The sequence below is a fragment of the Oncorhynchus nerka genome, linkage group LG13 (assembly GCF_034236695.1).
Source record: "Oncorhynchus nerka isolate Pitt River linkage group LG13, Oner_Uvic_2.0, whole genome shotgun sequence".
NCBI classification, from domain to species: domain Eukaryota; kingdom Metazoa; phylum Chordata; class Actinopteri; order Salmoniformes; family Salmonidae; genus Oncorhynchus; species Oncorhynchus nerka.
In genome coordinates this window covers 23772487-23791173 of record NC_088408.1, presented here as the reverse complement: position 1 = coordinate 23791173, position 18687 = coordinate 23772487, and the positions used below count along the sequence as shown (strand labels likewise).

Here is an 18687-nt window from a genome sequence, read left to right as displayed (position 1 = left end):
CCAGTAAGATGCGCTGCGGTTTCGGCTGGTGCCAGTTTGATACGCTGCGGTTTCCGCTGGTGCTAGTGACATACGCTGTGGTTTCCCCTGGTGCCAGTAAGATGCGCTGCGGTTTCGGCTGGTGACAGTATGATACGCTGTGGTTTCCCCTGGTGCCAGTTTGATGCGCTGCGGTTTCCCCTGGTGCCAGTATGATACGCTGCGGTTTCCCCTGGTGCCAGTAAGATGTGCTGCGGTTTCGGCTGGTGCCAGTATGATACGCTGCGGTTTCCCCTGGTGCCAGTAAGATGCGCTGCGGTTTCCCCTGGTGCCAGTAAGATACGCTGCTGTTTCCCCTGGTGCCAGTAAGATGCTGCGGTTTCCCCTGGTGCCAGTAAGATGCGTTACGGTTTCGGCTGGTGCCAGTATGATACGCTGCGGTTTCCCCTGGTGCCAGTATGATACGCTGCGGTTTCCCCTGGTGCCAGTATGATAGGCTGCGGTTTCCGCTGGTGCCAGTAAGATGCGCTGCGGTTTCGGCAGGTGCCAGTATGATACGCTGCGGTTTCCCCTGGTGCCAGTATGATAGGCTGCGGTTTCCGCTGGTGCCAGTAAGATGCGCTGCGGTTTCGGCTGGTGCCAGTATGATACGCTGCGGTTTCCCCTGGTGCTAGTAAGATGCTCTCCGGTTTCCCCTGGTGCCAGTAAGATACGCTGCGGTTTCCGCTGGTGCTAGTGAGATGCGCTGCGGTTTCCCCTGGTGCCAGTAAGATGCGCTGCGGTTTCCCCTGGTGCCAGTATGATACGCTGCGGTTTCCCCTGGTGCCAGTGAGATGCGCTGCGGTTTCCCCTGGTGCCAGTAAGATGCGCTGCGGTTTCAGCTGGTGCTAGTAAGATACACTGCGGTTTCAGCTGGTGCCAGTAAGATACGCTGCGGTTCACTCAATTGGTTGAGTATTTTGATAACTATAGACAGATTAGTATTTTCTTTGTCTTCTCTTTTCAGCAATAGCCATTGTCCTAAGCTATGTTTTTCCTACTATTTATGTTCAGAAATAATGCGATTAGGCTTATTTAACTGCTTTACACTACCCGCTGCAACTCAACATTCAGCTATTTGGTAGGCTATTTGCCCTGCGCACTAATGAAATTGCTTGTAACAATCCACAGTAAGAAATATTTATATATAGGCACAAGTAATTTATATAGCTAACTTTGCGAATGTACTTTAGGGGAAGCTTATCTTTCAGTAGCCTATTGGTGCATAAAACCGCTGGCCACGAGGCTTACAAGGCAGAGTTCAATATCCAATTCAAAGCAATCGGTGCACTGCCTAATTGTCTGACCAGCAAAGCAAACTGTCTGACTCCTCATGGTCCTAAAGCCAATATGTTAACAGCCGTTGAAATTGAATCGGGATTGTAATGATGTTAGTCGACTATTTTGTAGCCTTTGACATTTTTTGGTCTTGAGCTAGGGTATGGTGTCTGCAACTCTGCCCTACCCAACTGATGCCCCTGCCTCGTATGGTCGATAATTGGTTGGTTTATCGTGCCTCTTCTACTTCCCCTCTTTCTGTTCTCATCTTTCTCCTCCTCTCCCTCTGTTTGGAGTAAAAGCTGAGGCTGTCCTCTGCAGTCTTGCAGGAATGTCTTTTTCCCCTGCGTTTCTCTCACTTCATTATGTTAGAAAACCAAATCTATCTGCTCTACACTGTCAAACCCGCTCCACCTCTAGAGAAAAACGCCCAAACATCGTCAAACTCACAGCCAACAAACTCTGTCTACACAGCACCCGGGAGGTGGCGGAATGTCCTTGTCAGTTCTCCACAGAAGTGACAGGGTTCGATAATGGAACAGACTTCCACTCAACACTCACCCTGCACCCTGTCACCTCACACTCTGACAGGCGAATAGTACCGATACATACACACTGCTGCAATTAGGCCGTCTTTTAATTAGTGGTTAGAAGCTGTCAGATGGTGACCTCTGGACATCTGTCTGTACCTGTTGGCTGGGTGGCATAATGAGAGCAGGACATCTGTTTACACACGTGGACACACACGAGTGCAAACACTCTACGTCTCATCTTCTTTGCTGCTCATATTATTTTTCCCTCAGACATTTGCCTTTTACGATAAAACACGATTTGATGATGTTAGAGGGAAGGTGTGTGCCGGTCTCTGTCTGTGTTTAGATATTCAATATGTGTGTCTTTGTGAGAAGGGAGGATAAGATTGACTGTATTCCTGAGACTCGTCTCCTAAGTCACCACCAAAGGCAGCTCTTTTGTCTCCATCCAAACAGTGAGAGAACAGTATAATCCCTTGTGCCCAGTGTTGGGGGCCAGACAGCAACACAGCCAGCAGTTTGTGTTGTGTCCAGCAGAGGGAGGGTTGTGAGAGGCAAGGCTAGTGAGGGTCAGAGCCAGGGAGACGAAGGAATGAATTATATGATGATAATAATAAGAGCTGTCATATGACTCTACAGGGCGAAGTCATTTAAACTGTTGCTGTAATGTTTCTACAATGCCAATGTATGTGTGTTCATACAATGTGTGTGTTCATGTCAGTCTGTTCTCTCCCTCCAGATAAGATCATCCGCCACAGAGCATGTAGTCTAAAAGACACGGCCCACGCCATGCTGGCCTCAGAGCTCGACCCTGAGTTCCACCGCATTTGTGAGGACATCAAGGAGTCGCACAGAAAGAGGGGTGAGGAACACACACACACACACACACAGAGGGAGTGGTGTTATATTCCAAGGTGCTGTACTATGTTTATTTAATTGAACCTTTATTTAACTAGGCAAGTCAGTAAAGAACAAATTCATATTTACAATGATAGCCTACCCCGGCCAAACCCACCCCTATCCTGGACGGTGCGTGGTCCATTGTGCACCGCCCTATGGGCATATGTAGTAGCTCATGATGTTCCACTAGTCAACAGTGTGTTCACTGCTCCAGGGTGAATGGCGATTACATAACTAGCCTCTAATGGGATCCAATCATTTATTCATATGTAAAGTCAAGAGAGACTGTCATGCACAAACAAACTAATTAGTGCACATGTACAAGGAGGATAGAGGGACAGTATTAGTAGTCATAGGTAATTGGTTATACAACATGTACATATGCTGCTTGATTCTACACACACAATCACACACACTCACACAAACACACATACAGGATCATGTAAAAATCTACACACACTGCACATAGTGTGCATAACTGAGGCAAGCCCCTCCTGTGATGGTGCTGGATTGGGGGGTGAAGGGAAAAGGGAGAACGGGTTGTGTGCAGGGCGATACACTCTTACCACATGAGAGATTTTCCAACATTTTCATCTTAACCGTTAAGGCTAAAAGTCTCCTTTCTCAGAAAGACAACACACACACACACACACACACACACACACACACACACACACACACACACACACACACACACAGCCTCCCCCACAAATGAATATTTTAGGAGCAGAAGTTAGCTGTCTGACAGGGAATTCAGCAGTGAGAAATGCTGAAGGTATCAGTTTGTGCTGTTGGATCGCCTGGTTTTGGGTTGCATCAGCTAAATCTCATCTGGGATTATATTGCTCTGACCTGTAGTCGGGGAAGTGTGTAAGTGCAGGTGTGTGTGTGCTAAGTATCAGTGTGTTAGAATGGAAATGTCTGCTCCCTGACGTTGGTTTGATACCTCACATTTATTCCTCTTTTTCAGACAGCCTGACTCACAGGGACATTTAGAGGCACTCTGACGCACACACACACACAAACACACAGACCAAAGTACATAAAGTTATCCACTGGATTCTAGTTATTTGGATTCATCAATCGATGAATGCTGTTTTGTCTCAGTGTCTGTCTGTACACTTACATCCCCTTCAGTGTGTGTGTGTTAATTGATCTGGTGTGTTATCTGCAGACCTCCAGTCTCCGGCCTTGCCGCCTGTCCCCCTGGCTGCCGTGGTAACCACCAGGAAGCCGGCTGTAGAGGAGAATGCTGGAAACAGCACTCAGGGACAGACCATCGACAAGCAGCACTGCAGTGAGTACAACAAATCAAATCACATTTTATTGGTCACAGACACATTTTTAGCAGATGTTATTGCAGGTGTAGTGAAATGCTTGTAAAACACACACACCACCCAGAGCACAGTTAAAACACAACACCGCACAGGGTCCTAAAGAACGGAGCGCTAATACCCAGTCCCTTCTGTCATTAGAGATGTGATTCAGGTGTGTGTGTGTGTGTGTGTGTAGTGGGATCTGGGTTCAAGGCATTTAGAATCAGGCCATTTAGCTGATTACGGAACCATCATCCCACAGAGGGGAGGCCTCCCGCGTTAACGCAACACACACAAGAAACCACACCGAGTAGGAGCCGCTCCGCGTTGTAGCAACCCAGTTGGATGCCTCAAATACTCCTGCTTACACACACACACACACACACACACACACACACACACACACACACACACACACACTACACTCTCTCTCCAGTCACACTCCACAGTAGAGGATCAGCGCAGTGGGCAGCCTCATTAGAGACGTCGTCTTCAGTGCTGTGCGGACCGTGACCACGCCGCAGAGGAATTCCACAGCCTCCTGCTGTCACCGCCAGGTGCCCACACAGGGCAGGGGGCAGACAGAACAGGTCCTTACCTGCATGTAGCACTGACAACCGGGGGGGGGGCTGTCCTCTGCGTTGGTGTCTGTCTGAATTAAGGAGATTGATAGTCCAAGTATGAGTTTACTTCAGTTCCTCTGTGATTTTAAATCTGCTGCCGTGATGACCAAGTTCAGCCTAGTTACCAACTGGTGTCCCCCACAGCTTAGGCCTACCTCGAAGATTTGTCTATAAGTATTATTTCAGTTTCAGAATATGTAGGATCACAATCACCACAAATATAAATGGCATCACGCCCACACGAACGAGTGGCGCAGCGTTCTAAGGCACTGCATCTCAGTGCTAGAGGTGTCACTACAGACCCTGGTTCGATCCTGGGTTGTATCACAACCGGAGTCCCATTGGGCAGCGCACAATTGGCCCAGCGTCGTCTTGGCTAAGGGAGGGTTTGGCCGGGGTAGGCCGTCATTGTAAAATAAGAATTTGTTCTTAACTCATTTGCCTAGTTAAATAAATGTTAAATAAAAAATAAAATATTTTACTAATGTTGCTTCACTGCAATACTCTGTTCTGCCACAGGATGGCGCTAGTCTCTCTAGAGACACCAGTTATAGGCCTCATGCTGGGTGTGTAAACCAGCAGTCTTTGAGATGAGCGATTCTCTTTTCCATCATTAGTAGTGTGTGTGCCTGTCTATTTTAACTTCTAGCTTACTGTTAATGATTCATCTGGGTTAGGGCTGGACAATTATTAAACCATATTTCTATTGCTTTCTAACTTGGGCTCCCAAGTGACACAGCGGTCTAAGGCACTGCATCTCGGTGCTAGATGCGTCACTACAGACCCTGGTTCGATTCCATTCTGTATCACAACCGGCTGTGATCAGGAGTCCCATTTGGCCCAGCATCGTCCGGGGTTGGTCGTCATTGTAAATAAGAATTTGTTCTTAACTGACTTGCCTAATGAAATAAAAAAAATGTGCGATTCACGATATACACTGAGTGCACAAAACATTAGGAACACCTGCTCTTTCCATGAAATAGCTTTCACCTGGTCAGTCTATGATATTTTATTGATGTCACTTGTTGAATCCACTTCAGTCAGTGTAGATTAAGAGGAGGAGACAGGTTAAAGAAGATTGAGGCATGTAATTGTGTGTACCATTCAGAGGGTGAATGGGCAAGACAAAAGATTTAAGTGCTGTTGAATGGGTATGGTAGTAGTGTCAAGAACTGCAATGCTGCTGGGATTTTCACACAACAGTTTCCTGTGTATCAGCAATGGTCCACCACCCAAAGGACATCCAGCCAACTTGACTCCAATTCTTCCCACAGTTGTCAACTTGGGCCAGCATCCCTGTGGAACGCTTTCAACTCATTGTAGAGTCCATGCCCCGTCGAATTGAGGCTGTTCTAAGGGCTAAAAAAGGGGGGTGCAACTCAATATTAGGAAGGTGTGTGTGTGTGTATAATACACTGCATTTCAAACAGTCAGCAATAATCAAGTGAATTTAGGACTTGTGAAATTATACCCAGGCTAAATATAAGCCTTCCACAACCATAAGACCCACTAATTATTTAATTAAAATATGCATTTTTGCAATAATCACTGATCTGACTTTCAAGTCTATGAAAATTACCTTTTTGGGAAAGAAATGACCAGAACCATGTGTAACAGTATAACTTTAGACCGTCCCCTCGCCCATACCCGGGCGCGAACCAGGGACCCTCTGCACACATCAACAACAGTCACCCACGAAGCGTCGTTACCCATCGCTCCACAAAAGCCGCTGCCCAGCAAGGGGAACTACTACTTCAAGGTCTCAGAGCAAGTGACGTCACCGATTGAAACGCTATTTAGCGCGCACCACCGCTAACTAAGCTAGATGTTTCACATCCGTTACACATGCATAATGCACGTTCACTAATGACTAACTTCTTATAGCAGGCATTATAGGGAATTAACTTATGTCTCATAATACAATCTCTCAAGCACAGGCCACGTGCTAGTGAGTAGCCAGCGAATCTTATATTTCAAGTTTAGCCAACTGTTTGCTAGATGACAAGGTAGAACAGATTAATTGTTATGAACACACCATTCTGTCAGTCTTGCAACTGTTTGAACAGCAGGCTGGCCTTTACACTGTGTTCAGATGTTGAAATAAAATGGCCTACCTTATTTCTCAGAAAGAGAACGTGTTGCCAATGAGGAGTTGAGACAAAAAATTGTATCGTTAGAAAGGTCGTTATCCTCTATTACAGTAAAATATTGTCTGAATGTGTTTCGGTGTCCATATGACCGTTTCTGTTGGACCAAATCTCAAATGCAAATAGTGAGTTGAAACTGCTTGTCAGAGAGGAAGAAGTGATCTTTCATCTTTGTTGTTGTGGCAGGGGGAGGGGCTTGGGGGAGGGGCTTGGTGTGTGTAAAAGGAAAGAAGCATACAGAGCACCAGAAAGACCTAAAGGTGCATAAAAACAACAACATAAACCTTTATTCTTGCAATACAGGCATTTGGAATATCGCGCTAAAACATCAATTAATTTGGTCTATCGCCTAATCTGGGTGTAGGAGGCGAGTAGCCACAATGGATTTAATGTACAGCACTTTTTCATGAATACGATCCAGGGTTTACAGTGTGGATTTGGATTGATGTGTTAAATTTCTTCTCTTTTTTTCTGACCGTGTGATTTTATAGGCCTTTGCTTATACACTGTAAGCACAGTACACGGTATAAACACAACCAGGTTTGGTTACGATGGACCAGTCTTCTTTCACTGCTGTCAATCCTCTGTTTGCGCCATCACATTTATTTCCAATAACCTGAGGCCTTTCATGACATTGACTAAATGCATGCAGTAGTCAATGAGATGGTTTTTCTTCCTTTTTAATCCAAACACTTGAAGCTCTTTTTGTTGTTGTTGTTGTGTGGGTGTATTCAACACAATCAGCTACAGCCACATATGACCTCAGTCAATCCTCTAACAGTGTTGATATTGTTACATTTGCTATTAATAACCTGAGGGGTTTGAAGTGGTTGTGATTCTGAATTGCATTCAGAAGTAGTCATCTAGATTGTTCCTCTTCTGTTTCCCCTGTCCGACCAAATCAAGAAAGTTTAAATGGGCAAATGGAGGCTCCCACCATTAGTGTTTCCCTTCTTTATATCAGGAGCCAAAGTGCTTCACATGTCTGTCACTAATCCTGCCGCTCCGGGGAATTCAGGTTATCACCACGCTCCAGAACTTCATTAATTAGCTCTGGTAATTCATTATTTGAGAGAAAGTAATCATTGGCAACCAATTCTCACCTGGAGCACTTCTGAGACATGTCCAATGAATTGATCGGGGGGAATCAATTAGGTGTTGAGATAAATATGACAGAACCTTGCATACTCCAATGCCCTCCAGGACTTACCCGGAGAGACTGCTGCTGAAGTTACCGCCAGACACTGTGAATACACATAGAAATACCGTTTCTGTACATGTATTTACCGAACCCATAATTCACTCTCCCGTGTCCCCATTCATACGCCTCATGTTTCTAGACTGAAAACACAAAGCTGCCCTTGGATCAGTATCTTGGTGCATCTCAGAGTACTATGTGACTTTGGTCGGAAGTAGTGCACTAGTTGTAGATGTTTGAGACTGAGCTCCAGATTAGAGCCATTAGGCCACCTGTTTAGGATGGGCCAGGTAGTGTGCTAGGCTATATGGGGAATAGGCAGTTACTGGAGCCACTGCTCCTGGCCAGAGAGCCATCTGCTGGCTGGTTAGGCTGTGGCAGCCCAGCTCCTGGCCAGAGATCCATCTGCTGGCTGGTTAGGCTGTGGCAGCCCAGCTCCTGGCCAGACAGCCATCACCTGGCTGGTTATGCTGTGGCAGCCCAGCTCCTGGCCAGAGAGCTATCACCTGGCTGTTTAGGCTGTGGCAGCTCCTGGCCAGAGAGCCATCTGCTGGCTGGTTAGGCTGTGGCAGCCCAGCTCCTGGCCAGAGAGCCATCACCTGGCTGGTTAGGCTGTGGCAGCCCAGCTCCTGGCCAGAGAGCCATCTTCTGGCTGGTTAGGCTGTGGCAGCCCAGCTCCTGGCCAGAGAGCCATCACCTGGCTGGTTAGGCTGTGGCAGCCCAGCTCCTGGCCAGAGAGCCATCACCTGACTGGTTAGGCTGTGGAAGCCCAGGTCCTGGCCAGAGAGCCATCACCTGGCTGTATAGGCTGTGGCAGCCCAGCTCCTGGCCAGAGAGCCATCACCTGGCTGGTTAGGCTGTGGCAGCCCAGCTCCTGGCCAGAGAGCCATCTGCTGGCTGGTTAGGCTGTGGCAGCCCAGCTCCTGGCCAGACTGCCATCACCTGGCTGGTTATGCTGTGGCAGCCCAGATCCTGGCCAGAGAGTCATCACCTGGCTGGTTAGGCTGTGGCAGCCCAGCTCCTGGCCAGAGAGCCATCACCTGACTGGTTAGGCTGTGGCAGCTCCTGGCCAGAGAGCCATCACCTGGCTGGTTAGGCTGTGGCAGCCCAGCTCCTGGCCAGAGAGCCATCACCTGGCTGTATAGGCTGTGGCATCCCAGCTCCTGGTCAGAGAGCCATCACCTGGCTGTATAGGCTGTGGCAGCCCAGCTCCTGGCCAGAGAGCCATCACCTGGCTGGTTAGGCTGTGGCAGCCCAGCTCCTGGCCAGAGAGCCATCACCTGGCTGGTTAGGCTGTGGCAGCCCAGCTCCTGGCCAGAGAGCCATCTGCTGGCTGGTTAGGCTGTGGCAGCCCAGCTCCTGGCCAGACAGCCATCACCTGGCTGGTTATGCTGTGGCAGCCCAGCTCCTGGCCAGAGAGCCATCACCTGGCTGGTTAGGCTGTGGCAGCCCAGCTCCTGGCCAGAGAGCCATCACCTGACTGGTTAGGCTGTGGCAGCTCCTGGCCAGAGAGCCATCACCTGGCTGGTTAGGCTGTGGCAGCCCAGCTCCTGGCCAGAGAGCCATCACCTGGCTGTATAGGCTGTGGCATCCCAGCTCCTGGCCAGAGAGCCATCACCTGGCTGTATAGGCCGTGGCAGCCTAGCTCCTGGCCAGAGAGCCATCACCTGGCTGGTTAGGCTGTGGCAGCTCCTGGCCAGAGAGCCATCACCTGGCTGGTTAGGCTGTGGCAGCTCCTGGCCAGAGAGCCATCACCTGGCTGGTTAGGTTGTGGCAGCTCCTGGCCAGAGAACCATCACCTGGCTGGTTAGGTTGTGGCAGCTCCTGGCCAGAGAACCATCACCTGGCTGGTTAAGTTGTGGCAGCTCCTGGCCAGAGAGCCATCACCTGGCTGTATAGGCTGTGGCAGCCCAGCTCCTGGTCAGAGAGCCATCACCTGGCTGTATAGGCTGTGGCAGCCCAGCTCCTGGCCAGAGAGCCATCACCTGGCTGGTTAGGCTGTGGCAGCCCAGCTCCTGGCCAGAGAGCCATCACCTGGCTGGTTAGGCTGTGGCAGCCCAGCTCCTAGCCAGAGAGCCATCACCTGGCTGGTTAGGCTGTGGCAGCCCAGCTCCTGGCCAGAGAGCCATCACCTGGCTGGTTAGGCTGTGGCAGCCCAGCTCCTGGCCAGAGAGCCATCACCTGGCTGGTTAGGCTGTGGCAGCCCAGCTCCTGGCCAGAGAGCCATCACCTGGCTGGTTAGGCTGTGGCAGCCCAGCTCCTGGCCAGAGAGCCATCACCTGGCTGGTTAGGCTGTGGCAGCCCAGCTCCTGGCCAGAGAGCCATCACCTGGCTGGTTAGGCTGTGGCAGCCCAGCTCCTGGCCAGAGAGCCATCACCTGGCTGGTTAGGCTGTGGCAGCCCAGCTCCTGGCCAGAGAGCCATCACCTGGCTGGTTAGGCTGTGGCAGCCCAGCTCCTGGCCAGAGAGCCATCACCTGGCTGGTTAGGCTGTGGCAGCTCCTGGCCAGAGAGCCATCACCTGGCTGGTTAGGCTGTGGCAGCTCCTGGCCAGAGACCCATCACCTGGCTGGTTAGGCTGTGGCAGCTCCTGGCCAGAGAGCCATCACCTGGCTGGTTAGGCTGTGGCAGCCTAGGGCCCCGCTGTGTTCATATTAAGAACTCTGACAGGAGAATATGGAGAAGAGTTCACCCACTGTACCTTCCCCTAATCCATTATTCACTCATCTGTTTCCATTTATACGCCTCCTGTTTCTAGCAACTATGTGTGTTGACTGACTGTCTTTGACTTGGGCAAACTTGGGACTATTTATGCATGTACCTTGTAAATCCTGCATGCTCATGTTAACACCATTCGCTGTAGGTCTGCTGCTCAGTTATACTCCCAATATAGTGTTCTTGTAAAATGTCTTGCATTAGCTCTAGGGTTATATTTACAGAGCTTTGCAAGTTGTTAGCTTTTCATTCAGCTTTAAGTTGACTTTCAATGTTAAATGGAAACCCCATCAACCCCAGTTGATGGGTTTGCCATGTCATCATACTTTCAAAGGGAATGTTATTCCATCGATTTTCCCCTCACTTCGAAGAGGAAGGCATCCCATCAGCCAACATCGGCGCTGCAAGACCACATGGTAAGATAGTTAATGTTACCTAGCTAAAAAGCTAGAGAGCTACAGTTGTTAATCAAAACCAAAATCTAGCTAGCTAGCTTCAATAATATGCTGGCTATATTCCAAAGCATATCAATGTAATTAGCTGGCTGCTACTGGAGACATGATTTGTAACTTTGCAAGCTAATATAAGCATTGTTAGGTTACGTTGGTTAACAGTTCGCCTCTGCTGTAGTTAGTTAGTTAGCTAGCTAACGTGACTAGCTGTGTTCTTTTTAGAGTCCGATCCCATCATCTGCAGAGGCATCAACATCAAGCTCAGCACCAGAAACTTGTGTAAGTCACCTTCTAAAATCTACTAAACCTTTCCATGACTCCATGATGAGCAAATAAATCTACTGGAGCTAGGCTTTAACATGGTCTGTATCTTGTCATAGTTGGTGTGTTTACAAGTAGGCTACAACTTGGTTGGTTGTTCATGCAAGGGTTGAAGTCTACATTGTAGAAAGGGAGGTATTAGTAAAGAGGGGTTGGTGTGGGTGACTGACTGTTGTCTGTTGGGGGGTGGGTATTGTGTAAAGGTTAGTATGCATGACCTGTTGACATGATAAATATCACCAATACACAAGTGTTCCTCAAACTATTCCCACCATTGCAGTCAGGTCTTTGACATGGGGGAGAGGGGCTGTTAGTATACTCTTCTAGCCTATTCCCACCATTGCAGTCAGGTCTTTGACATGGGGGAGAGGGGCTGTTAGTATACTCTTCTAGCCTATTCCCACCATTGCAGTCAGGTCTTTGACATGGGGGAGAGGGGCTGTTAGTATACTCTTCTAGCCTATTCCCACCATTGCAGTCAGGTCTTTGACATGGGGGAGAGGGGCTGTTAGTATACTCTTCTAGCCTATTCCCACCATTGCAGTCAGGTCTTTGACATGGGGGAGAGGGGCTGTTAGTATACTCTTCTAGCCTATTCCCTCTATTGTTGGCAGTGCTCTCCTCAACAGCACAACTATAGGTGCTCATACACAATAAGACAACTAGACCGTCTACAAGTCAAGCACCCTTCAAACTTTTCACATCTTTGCTAACAGCCCAGCAAAGCCCCATTTACTGTTCCTTTTTTTTTTTTTTTACAGAGGAACCTGGTTTATTTTATGGTTACACATCCTCATGACCTGCCTCCATGTCTTTCCAGGAGACCTGCAGTACAAACAAATCTTCTGCAATAGGTCGAAGCAGTGAGTGGTAAAGAAAGTGTATGAGGCTTGTTCACCTGGCTGTGGATTGCAGGAAAGACCAGAGTTTTCTACAAGGAGCCAGAGTTGCGGCCCCCCCAAACTCAACATCGCCACAGCGCCAAAGCCTGCTAAACCAGCTGCCATTACCCAACACAAGAAGAATTTCACCAGCTGAAAAACATTCAGGAACATGCTTGGAACGTTCAATCAACACAACATCCGTATTCAGTTAGACTGATGTTGTAGTATGGTCACAACTGCATTGTGGTGTATATATTGCTAGCTGTATAGAAGTGTTTTGTATAATATATTTTACAAGCGACTAAGTGATTCCAGCAGCATCAGAAACCAATAAACTGTTGACTTCAACTTCTTGATCACTTCATTATGTTTATGAAATGTATACTGAACAATAATATAAATGCAACCATTTCAAAGATTTTACTGAGCTACAGCTCAAAGAATCAGTCAATTGAAATAAATTCATTAGGCCCTAATTGATGGATTTCACATGACTGGGAAGGGGTGCAGCCATGGGTGGTCCTGGGAGGGCATAGGCCCACCCACTGGGGAGCAAGGCCCAGCCAATCAGAATATGTTTTTCCTCACAAAGGCTTAATTACAGACAGAAATACTCCTCAGTCTCATTGAGCTGTTTGGGTCGGTGGTCTTAGACGATCCCGCAGCTAAAGAAGCCAGATGTGAAGGTCCTGAGCTGGCATGGTTGCATGTGGTCTGCGGTTGGACGTACTGCCAAATTCTCTAAAACGATGTTGGAGGCTGCTTATGGTAGAGAGATTAACATTAAATTATTTGGAAACAGCTCTGGTGGACATTCCTGCAGTCGGCATGCCGATTTGCATGCTCCCTCAACTTGTGACATCTGCAGCATTGTGTTGAGAAAACTGCACATTTTAGTGGCCTTTTATTGTCCCCAGCACAAAGTGCACCTGTGTAATGATCATGCTCTCTAATCAACCTCTTGATATGCCACACCTGTCAGGTGGATGGATTATCTTGGCAAAGGAGAAATGCTCACTGACAGGGATGTAAACACATTTGTGCACAACATTTGAGAGAAATAATATTTTTGTGCATATGGAACATTTCTGGGATTTTTTATTTCAGCTCATGAAACATGGGACCAACACTTTAGAAGTTGGGTTCATATTTTTGTTCACTATATATATTAGGATAAAGTAGCTTCAGTCTTACTGCCGAAACAAATTATTATTCAGGTAGTTTATCACTTAAACTTTAATTTGTTGGCAAGTAAACATGTAACAAAACAGTAGATTGGTCTCAATATAGCAAAAAAGTAGACATTGCTTGTATTCAAGAAAAAGTTTATTTGCTCTGGATACCAAGGTGAGTTTGCCATAACTGTTCCTGCTGTGTAATGTGTGACATATATACAGTACAAGAAAAATATACTACTAACGCCTAACAGTTCTACAAAGGGAACACTAGCATATGATGTGTTTTTGGTGGTGCAGTGAGGTGTTCGGAGACAATTTGATACAAAGGGAGTTTGTTGTTATGGGACCTTTCACATCTCTTGAGTCATCAACTTCTTTGTATCCAAGTGGTGTTGTCTGTGAGAGAAAGACGAACGCTATTACTCATTTATGGGCAATTGTTGTGTGCCGTCTGTATTCATACTGTAGCAGCATGGTGTAGAGTCATATCTCACAGACATACGTTAGCCAGCTAGCTACAACACACAGGTATAGTTACTCCAAGATTGATTCGTCAAGCCAAAGTCATTCCTTTACTCTCTGCTAGCTAGCTATAACGTTAGACTACAGTACACTTTAGGTATAGCAAATACAGCTAGCTAGAATCGATCACAATTGTACTGTACTAAACAACACTGCCTCGTAAAAAGAGAGCTTATATTGCTAGCTAGCTACCAACAGCAAAACAACTTAGTGCATTCGGAAAGTATTCAGGCCCCTTTTTCCACATTTTGTTACATTACAGCCTTGTTCTAAAACAGATTAAATTCAAATTTCCTCATCAATCTACACACATTACCCCCAAATGAAGCAAAAACAGGTTTTTAGAATGTTTGCACAGGTGCAACCTGTTTACATTGATCATCCTTGATGTTTATACAACTTCATGGGAGTCCATCTGTGGTAAATTCAATTGATTGAACATGATTTGGAAATGCACACACACCTGTCTATATATGGTCCCACAGTTGACAGTACATGTCAGAGCAAAAACCACACCAAGGTCGAAGGAATTGTCCGTAGAGCTCAGACAGGCTTGTGTCAAGGCATATCTGGGGAAGGGTACCAAAAAATGTCTGCAGCATTGAAGGTCCCCAAGAACACAGTGGCCTCCATCATTCTTAAATGGAAGTTTGGTACCACCAAGACTCTTCCCAAAGCTGGCCGCCCAGCCAAACTGAGCAATCGGGGGAGAAGTGTCTTAGACAGGGAGGTGACCAAGAACCCAATGGTCACTCTGACAGAGCTCCTCTGTGGCGATCGGAGAACCTTCCAAAAGGACAACCATCTCTGCAGCACTCCACCAATCAGGCTTTTATGGTAGAGTGGCCAGACAAAGCCACTCCTCAGTAAAAGGCACATGACAGCCCACTTAGAGTTTGTCAAAAGGCACCTAAAGGACTCTAAGATCATTAGAAACAAGATTCTCTGGTCTGATGAAACCAAGATTGAACTCTTTGGCATGATTGCCAAGCGTCACGTCAAGAGAACCTTGCACCATCCATACTGTGAAGCGTGGTGGTGACAGCATCATGCTGTGGGGATGTTTTTCAGCGTCAGCGACTTGGAGACTAGTCAGGATTGAGGGAAAGATGAATGGAGCTTTGAGAGGATCTGCAGAGAAGAGTGGGAGAAACTCCCCAAATACAGGTGTTCCAAGCTTGTAGCGTCATACCCAAGAAACATCGAGGCTGTAATCGCTGCCAAAGGTGCGTCAACAAAGAACTGAGTAAAGGGTCTGCGTACTTATGTAAATGTGATATGAATATTTTTACATGTACTTTTCTATACATTTGCAAAAATATCTAAAAACCTGTTTTTGCTTTGTCATAATGGGGCATTGTGTGTAGATTGATGGGGGGGGGGACTATTTCATACATTTTAGAATAAGGCCGTAATGTAACAAAATGTTGAAAAGGACAAGGGTTCTGAATTCTTTCCAAATGCACTACTTGTCCTGGTCCAGCTTGTCTAGGCTGCAAATGCTTGCTAGTCTTGCAATTATTTTTTATCCCCAGCTGTCAACTCCTTTTTGTGTCTTCTGGCTCAAATAAATAGGACTGTATGTTCTTATGTGAAAGAATGTAAAACAAAATGTAGTCAGCCAGCTCTTCTTGGAAAGAGGAATTCTCAGAAGCAGCCAAATTATTTAGCAATCTCAGTGCACTGTAACATAGCTCTTCTAAACTAGTAACACTCTTGTTTATAAAGCCTGCCTTCGAGTGTGGGATCAAGGAAGTGTGGCTCCCGGCAGGCAGTAGTCTTTACAAAGCCAGGGAAATTGAATCAACCTTTATGTGCTGCAATGTCCTGATAAATGGGAATGTCGTTGAGAAAAGTCCATAGCTCTATTTAAACAAGGACAACAATATCTACTCGCTGCCAGCGTGATCACACAATTGGCGAAACACAAAGGCCACAATAATTGCTACAAAACATGACTTGATTCATTTTTAGATCAGAAAGCAGGCTCAATCAACCAGTGACGTCATTGGATGAACTCTCCCGTCATGAAAATAAAAAATTAATCTAGCTATAGGGCATAATTATGTCTGAAACACCCTCTCATCGCTCATAATTATGCAGGTAAACTGGAAAAACACCCCAAGTAGTGTCTAGCGGTGAGGTGTCCCTTTTTTAGCCGTGATTGGAGAGCCCATTGGCTCTTCTTTTTTTTCTTTTTTGAGCAATATTCTATGAACTCCAACATGATTCAAGGAGATCACTCTTCTGGCATGATTCAACAACGCTGTTACAATAATAGCACTTTTCACAATTGATTTAAATCTGTAGGTTGTAAAATGGCGTGCAATAAGGCCTGTATAGAGTTCAAGCTAATGCATTTTCCCTCCGCCTTCAGCGTTGAATTCTCCCTTACGACGAGTAACCAAATCCATTTACACTCTCAATCTGGATTAGAAGTGTCTGTATTTTTATTTGTGGAAGCATGCACATAACTCCTGATACAACAATTTAGCATTTCAACAGATTCACCAACAACAACACTGCGGCCCAATGGGAGGGCTTGTGAGTGTAGAAAAAGGACTAGTCAGGTGTTAGCTTTGTGTGTCCTCCACGTCAGTCAATGTGGAGCCCAAGGCGACAGCCCACTGGAGGCTGAATGTGTTACTTCCTGGCTGTTCGCTCTTTCCCGTTCTGCCTCAGTCTCCACTCACCTCTGTGGAAACAACCATCCTTTTCTCTCCTCCTCTCTCTACCCTTATTGTATTCTCCCCTGCCTGCCAATCCAAATGAAGACCTTGATGAACAAAGACAGCATTTAATGTATTTCCGAAGTAAACACTTTCTTTCCTTCTTGACGATATAGTCGAGGTGAAGTAAATACAGACAGTATTTCTAATGTGTACATTCAGAAAGAATACACACTCGGAACAAAAACGTTCTCAGCCTTTCCTTTCCGTTGAATGCCAAGGATTTGTCCTCGAGCGCTACTGTCACTGTCTGTACAAGTATTGCTCTGGTCAAGTAAAGAGCTCCAAAGTTGGAGCTCAGAGTTGTGCTCAGTATGCATGAAATGGGAGAAAATGATGTATTTTCCTATTCCCCCCTCCCACCTCGAAACCCATATGCTTTACCTATCCAATGTGGATGACCTCGTATCCAGTATGCATATGTTCCCAAAAAACATGATTATGGAAAACATGTGTTTTTCCTGGACTTTTTCCTGCACTAGTGGTGCAGACCGGTGAAGTAGTCCTCCTCACCTTGTTGGAGGCGCGCGTGCGTGTGTGTGTGTGTGTGTGTGAACATGTGGATCCTGACAGAGGTAGTTTGTATGCTCATCCAGGCATGCTGTACCCCAGCTGCTGCTACATACTAAACAAGACCAGCTGACCCACAGGCCTCTCAAGGGACACACACACACATCACAAGGACTCATGTTAAGGAGAAGAGTATTTTGGTGTAAGGAGCTGTGTACACTACATGCCCAAAAGTATGTGGACACCTAGTTGAACATCTCATTCCAAAATCATGGGCATTAATATAGAGTTGGTCCCCTCTTTGCTGCTATAACAGCCTCCACTCCTCTGGGAAGGCTTTCCACTAGATCAGGGGTATGCAAGTACTATTTGAGAAAGTCAGGTCACACATTTCCTAGGTGGCAATGGTCCGGATGGATAATGTAATTTATCAAGGTACTAACAAACCCTGTTCTGGGTCGGGATCCGGTCTGCTGTCCGCCAGTTGAGTATGTAGGCATTAGATGTTGAAACATTGCTGCAGGGACTTGCTTCCATTCAGCCACGAGCATTAGTGAGGTCGGGCACTGTTGGGCGATAAGGCCAGGTTTGCAGTCGGGTTGAAGTCCGGGCTCTGTGCAGGCCAGTCAAGTTCTTCCACACCAATCTTGACAAACAATTTCTGTATGGACCTCGCTTTGTGCATAGGAGCATTGTCATGCTGAAACAGGAAAGGGCCTTCCCAAACTGTTGCCACAAAGTTAGAAGCACTGAATTGTCTAGAATATCATTGTATGTTGTAGCATTAAGATTTCCCTTCACTGGAACTAAGGGGCCTAGCCCGAACCATGAAAAACAGCCCCAGACCATTGTTCCTCCTCCACCAAACTTTACAGTTGGCACTATGCGTTGGGGCAGGTAGCGTTCTCCTGGCATCCCCCAAACCCAGATTCGTCAGTCAGAGTTCCAGATGGGGAAGCGTGATTCATCACTCCAGATCACTGAGCTCTTCTGTAAGACCATTCTACTCCCAATGTTTGTCTATGGAAATTGCATGGCTGTGTGTATAATTTGAAGGGGTGTCCACATAGTTTTGTGTGTATAGATATACAGTACCAGTCAAAAGTTTGGACACCATCTCATTCAAGGGTTTTTCTTTTTACTATTTTCTACATTGTAGAATAATAGTGAGACATCAAAACTATGAAATAACACACATGTAATCATGTAGTGACCACAACGTTTTTCAACAAATCAAAATACATGTTATATTCGAGGTTCTTCAAAGGTTATTTTGCCTTGATGACCGCTTTGCACACTCTTGGCATTCTCTCAACCAGCTTCATGAGGTCGTCACCTGGAATGCATTTCAATTAACTGGTGTGC

General features: G+C 46.7%; 1 protein-coding gene and 1 long non-coding RNA gene across 2 annotated transcripts in view; both read left to right on the top strand.

Annotated features, from left to right (window-relative positions):
• LOC115139226 (ATPase family AAA domain-containing protein 2-like) overlaps positions 1-18687 on the top strand; it is a 138031-nt gene that overhangs the window by 56535 nt on the left and 62809 nt on the right. Inside the window, exons 23-24 of the mRNA XM_029676381.2 lie at positions 2569-2691; positions 3904-4026. Of these exons, the coding sequence (XP_029532241.1) occupies positions 2569-2691; positions 3904-4026 (246 nt within the window). The remainder of the gene's footprint in view (positions 1-2568; positions 2692-3903; positions 4027-18687) is intronic.
• On the top strand, positions 11149-12731 carry LOC115139228 (uncharacterized). The gene is made up of 2 exons (XR_003865083.2): positions 11149-11457; positions 12320-12731. It is a non-coding gene; the product is annotated as an uncharacterized LOC115139228 (long non-coding RNA).